Below are 5,705 nucleotides of genomic sequence, written 5' to 3' on the forward strand. Positions count from 1 at the left end.
AAAAAAAAAAAAAAAAGAAAAAAAGAAACTCTCATTTGCACCCCAACTCTCAGCAATAGTGAAAGTGTGACACTGCAGTGCCCCCTCCCAGGAAGACAAAGCCCAGTGACCTGGCACTGACCCATTTGCTTGTTCCCTCAGTATTCTTCACTGTGTCTGATTTGTGTGTATACAAGATCCTTCTCATTCCAACCCACCTGGTGCCATTAAGTGCTTGGATAGAATCACCAATACATGAAATCCTTTAAGGGGAATAGATGTCTCCTCTCCCTAGTTCCCCTTACTTCCTCTCCACCCCCACTAAACTCTTAGCTGCTCTCTTTGCTTCTCTCACCTTGTACTCCTGCACCACCTCTTCCAATGGCACCACACTGTGCTGTTTGTGGCTCCTGGATTCTCGGCACACTACACAGATGGCCTCTTCATCCACTTCGCAGAATAGCTTCAGGGCTTCTTGGTGTTTAGGACAGATACCCTGCTCATTCACACGGCTCCCTCGACCCGGGGTTGGGTGCATCTGCCGAATCACCTGGACCATGTTGGCCAGCTGCAGGTTGGGGCGGAAGCTCCGCCGAGGAAAGCTCTTTCGGCATTGAGGACAAGTGAAGCACCTCCGAGGAGCTGGAGGTGGGGACAGTGGGGTGACGGGGTCTAGCTCCTCTTCCTCATCCTCCTCCAGCACTTCTTCCTCGTCCTCCTCATCCTCCCCCCTCAGGTCCTCCATGTTCCCCAAATAGTAGTCCAGGTCTTCCTCTTCGTCCTCCTCCTCCCACACATAGTCCATGTTGTCCCAGTTGGACCCACCCATGCCAGTGGTCCAAAACACACCCTCCTCTTCCTCTTCTACCTCCTCCTCCATGTCGCCTTCAAAATCTTCCTCCCGCATGGGAGTGTCCCAGCCCCCGCTGGCCCCCACTGCCTCCACTTCCTCCTCCTCTCCGTCCTCCTCTTCCTCCTCCTCCTCCTCCCGCTCCAACTCATCCCTGTCCTCCTCATCCTCCCCGCCCCACAACTGGGTTACACACACTCGGCAGAAGTTGTGCCCGCAGCCGATGGACACCGGGTCCGTGAAGTAATCGAGGCAGATGGCGCACACTGCCTCCTCCTGAAGGGTCTGCACAGGGTTGGGTGTCATGGCAACGGCAGCCATCTTAGTATCCAGTCAGCCAGTGTAGATGTGCGGCGGGGGGTGCGGGGGGGGAGGAGGGGTCTTCCCTCTTAGACGCCCGGACGACCGGGCCCCACCCCCAACCCAGCTTCTGCACACCCTGCCTCAAGCGCAGCCAGAAAAATATTCCCCCAACCATCCACCCCTCCACAGAGTTCCCTACTCCCATACGACAACCGTGTCTCTGCGAGGGGAGGGGACAGAGCTGAGCCCCCACGGACAAGTCCCTCAGGTGGCCCTGAGTGCAAATTTGCTCCAACGCTCCCCGCGCCTCCTCATTAACCCCCGCCCCGCCTCACTTCCTGGCCACGCCCCTTCCCTTCCGGCCTCCCTCCCAACATTTCCGGTATCTGCGCACCACCCAAACTCGCGAGTTCCCTCCGTGGTCGGCTACGCCCCCTCTCCGGGGCCCCAGGGTGACAGGAAACGGCGAGGAGACGCTCTAGCTGAAACTCGAGAGCTGCTGGGAAGGCTAGGACAGAGGAGGCCCACGTCTCTGTGATGCGAAGTAGAGAGAAATTCGGACAGAACTACCCATCCCCATCCTCCGCTACAGTTCCAAAACTACGAAGGAAGGTCGTTGCGTTTGGCAGCTGTCCGCTGTCGGTGTTACGACCGCACTGGCCAGGTGCCCTTCTACCGACCGGGAACTGACGCCTGCGCCAGAGACTCGCCACAGGTGATGCCGGAAGTAAAGAGGTGGGCACCGGCGTATGCCCTAAAGCACTTCCGGCCTTTCTAGGCGGAGAACTTTGTCGTTTGAAAGTCATGGATCCTCCAGGTCAGGTGAGGGGACGGAATCTGAGATGAGTGATCCTTCCCAATTATTCTGTCGTTGGCATTTCCACACCCATTTTAGAAACTTCCAGTTGGTCACAGTATTGTTTTAATAAATCACCCTAGTAAGGCAGGGACGACAAGTCATTACACCCACATCCACACGGTGGAACACCCAGCTGTCAAAAAAATCCTCTTCGGGATGTGGTAAATGAGCAAGTTACTGAACAGTGAAGTATACTACCACCTGCTAAAAAAGAAGAGAGAATGTTAATGCATTGGATATTTTTATGTTCCTGTACTTATTAATCACAGTTCCCACCTCACAAGATGTTGTGCATGTCAAAGGGATAGCATATGGGGACAGCAATATAAGGGTTATTTACCCTTTATCGTCCTTACCATCTGTGGAAAAATACCAGTACAGATTGTGTGGAAAGTTTGAGAGTAAGGAAAGACATTTCCGTACATATCGTTCTGTATCCTTTCATTTTGAACCATGCCGATGTCTTTGTTTTAAAGAAAAAAATAGTTTTTCTTAGTGTCATCCATTCATTCAACAAGTACCTTTTGAGGTGTGCAACATTTATGTTGCCAGTCTAGGAACTACAGTAAAGATGCTGCTGTGTTCCCCAGAACGTGTCTGCCAGTAGACTCTTTGTTCCATAAAAATGGTACTTGGTGATTCATTTAAATATATCATTAATTTTTAAAGGGGGGGATTACAGGACCGTGATTTATGTGGAGAATTTCCAGTGGGTGTGGGCATTGCGCCATGGCAGGGCTCCGTAGGTAGAAGTTGCCTGGTGGAAAAATCAGGTGGACGCTTGTGCTTCTGAGGGGGCTGCTCTGGCCCTGACAACACCGGACTGTAAGCTCCCAAACCGAGACCCTCAGCCGGTGCGATCTGGCGATCCCGGGAGCGGCAGGAGCTGCTGGCTAGAAGTCTGTCACAGAAGGTACACACAGCTCTCCAGACTGCAGCTCAGAAGCGCCCCCTATCCTGCTGGAATTACAGCAATTAGTCCTTGAAATCTGAAGGTTCGGGCTAGATTCAGCATTTCCTATGATAGTTTCCGTAGTGTAGTGGTCATCGCGTTCGCTTCACACGCGAAAGGTCCCCAGTTCGAAACTGGGCGGAAACAGTTGTTTCTCTTTTTTTTTTTCCTTTTCAAACTACCTTTCATCACCTCCCCTATCCCTTTCTCAAGTTTCAAAGAGGGAGTTGTCCCATAGAAGCACAGACGTTTGTGTGACAGGCAGTGCGACGGGACTGAAGCAGAGCAAAGTTCAAGACTAGCAACGTAAATTTAGAGGTCTCACCTCATCTAATGTCCTGCTCTTCAGCTGAAAAGTTGATGATGTGGCAACCTTTCTCAAGTGGAGAGATTCGTAGGTTTCATATCCTAAAACTGGGGTGCCTAGTATCAAGCCAGATGCAGTAAGGTTCAAGTAATACAGTGCTAGTGCATTTACTTCTCAAAACCTTCTGGCCTCTACATTTAAATCTTGGACTCCTGGGGCCAGGGATTTAGCTCAGTGGTTCTGCTGCCTGCCTCAGAAGCACAAGGTCCTGAGTGTGATCCTGGTACAAAAAAAAAAAAAAAAAAAAATCTCGGTCTCCTGACATAGGACTTGTGATCCTGTAAATTTTCCCTGGATAGCTCAGTTAGTGGAGCCTGACTCTTTTTTTTTATTAATTAATCTTTTATTTTTTTATTAATTTGTTTTTCTGTGAGACTGGGTCTCATATGTAGTCCAGGCTGGCCTCAAACTCGCGGCAATCCTCTTCCCTCAGCCTCCAGAGTGCTGGGATTACAGGTATGCATCACCAGGCCCCAAAAGCCTGAGAACCTTACAATATTGCATTCAAAATCTAATAGGTCTCAACCAGGCATGGTGGTGCACTCCTGTAATCCCAGCACTCAGGAGGCTGAGGGAGGAGGATCACTGTGAGTTCAAGACCAGCCTGGGCTACATAATGAGTTCCAGGTCAGTCTCATACACAGTGAGAACCTGTCTCAAAACAAAACAAAACAAAACAAAAACTAATAGGTCTCCCTTTGGAAAGGACAATGATAGAAGCACTTTTGTTACAAAACCCACACAGTGCTCTCCTTACCAAGAGGTTGATCAGGGCTGGTACTCTGTAGTAGCTGGGCATAAAACCTTTAGCTTAACCTGCAGCCCTAGGCATTTCTCTGGCACTAGAGAAGGAGTGAGAAATGGATACCAGTTGACAAATGCCTAGAAGTCTGCAATCCATCCACCCACCGTAAATACATACGCATTTCTTTTTACCAACTGTGGGGTACCTTCCTGAAGGGAGTATAGCATACTGACAATAGCAAGGCTCCAAAACCCCTCCCCCTAGGCATTGGTGACCTTGCTGAGTGTTGGCTAGGATTCTGTGCTTGCTCTGAAGCAGGTTGGTTGCCATTTTTAGCCAAAAAATGTGCTTTCTCCATTCGCAGTAACTTCAAATAAAATAAAATACCTAGGCATCAACCTAACCCTAAGGAAGTGAAAGCTCTTTTTAGTGAAATTTTGAGAACACCAGAAGATAGAAAAAGTCTGTAAATAGGAAGGTTTTATGAAAGGGGTGAAGGGAGGGCAGGGGAATGGGGAAAAAAAATAAGAACCAAGATACATCATGTAAAGGTACAAGATCCCAATGATGAATGTAACTGTGCTGTTTACCTTAATTATACCAATAAACTTAATGGGAAAAAAAAGAAAGATTTCCCATGTTCATGAACTGACAGAATCAATAGAGTGGATCCCCAAAATTAAAGTTCGTGGGGGTTACTTTCCTATAGCACCTGCGAATTGTGAAGAAAAAAAAAAACGCAAATTTTGGCTATGGTCAGAAAAATGCCTAATTTGTAATTTAAACCCTAAATATGCTGTGTCCTGCAGTTATGTCATTTAATAAAATAGTGTATCAATAAAGTCATAGAAAGTGCAAGGCGTTTGGCAGCATCTTAGGGATCTTAGGGCTTTAAGGAGAACAAAACGCAGAGCACTGGAGATAGCTATAGGTGGTACAGCAAACCTGTCATGATGGGAGAATGCATCTGCAGAGATAAGGTACAGGGAGGCAGCCAATCAGCAGCAAGGAGAACTGAATAGCACTCTCGGAATGGGTACCTGCAAATGTCCCACCAAACAAAAAATTGTGGAGCATATTTGCAGTATCCCAGAACAACTGAGGCTGTGATCTCTGACCTGCGATGTCACAGGGGCATACTGTATTGCCAAAATGTATTACCAAAAAGCAATTTACAGATTCAATGCCATCTCCATCAAAATACCAACGACATTCTTTACAGAATTAGAATGTCCTAAAATTCACATGGAGCCCGGTATAGTGGCACATGCCTGTAATCCCGGCCCTCTGGGATTCTGAGTCAGGAGGATCACCTTAAATTGAAGGCCAGCCTGGGATATATAGTGAGTTCAAGGATAGCCTGAGCTTCATAGTGAGACGCTGTCTCAAAAAAACAAAGATAAATAATTAAAAATTTGAAAAGATGTGAAACTGCTAAAATAAAAACAAAACAAAGAAAAACACTATAGGGAAAACACTTGAGCCTATAGGCACAAAGACTTCCCGAATGGGAAGAGAGTAACAGGATTGTTATACAATAGTAAGAGTCAACAGAGCTGGGAATTAGCTCAGTTGTTTCCGCTGCCTGCCATACACAAGGTCCTGAGTTTAATCCCCCTTACCAAAAAAAAAAAAAAAAGTCAATACATG

General features: G+C 47.7%; 1 protein-coding gene and 1 non-coding gene across 4 annotated transcripts in view; one reads left to right on the forward strand and one right to left on the reverse strand.

Moving 5' to 3' along the window:
• Trim41 (tripartite motif containing 41) overlaps positions 1 to 1,888 on the reverse strand; it is a 13,723-nt gene extending 11,835 nt beyond the window's left edge. For 2 of the 3 annotated variants that reach the window (XM_010610521.3, XM_019205459.2), the window contains exon 1: positions 335 to 1,887. In XM_010610521.3, the coding sequence (XP_010608823.1) occupies positions 335 to 1,150 (816 nt within the window). In that variant the 5' untranslated portion in view covers positions 1,151 to 1,887. Of the gene's footprint in view, positions 1 to 334 lie in introns of all 3 variants that reach the window. The other variant, XM_019205458.2, reaches the window with a different exon arrangement.
• A 1,129-nt stretch (positions 1,889 to 3,017) lies between these two features.
• On the forward strand, positions 3,018 to 3,090 carry Trnav-cac. The gene has a single exon. It is a non-coding gene; the product is annotated as a tRNA-Val (tRNA).
• The last annotated feature ends 2,615 nt before the right edge of the window (positions 3,091 to 5,705 follow it).

The sequence above is a fragment of the Fukomys damarensis genome, unplaced genomic scaffold, assembly GCF_012274545.1.
Source record: "Fukomys damarensis isolate Sample0158 unplaced genomic scaffold, DMR_v1.0_HiC HiC_scaffold_31, whole genome shotgun sequence".
Classification (NCBI taxonomy): Eukaryota; Metazoa; Chordata; class Mammalia; order Rodentia; family Bathyergidae; genus Fukomys; species Fukomys damarensis.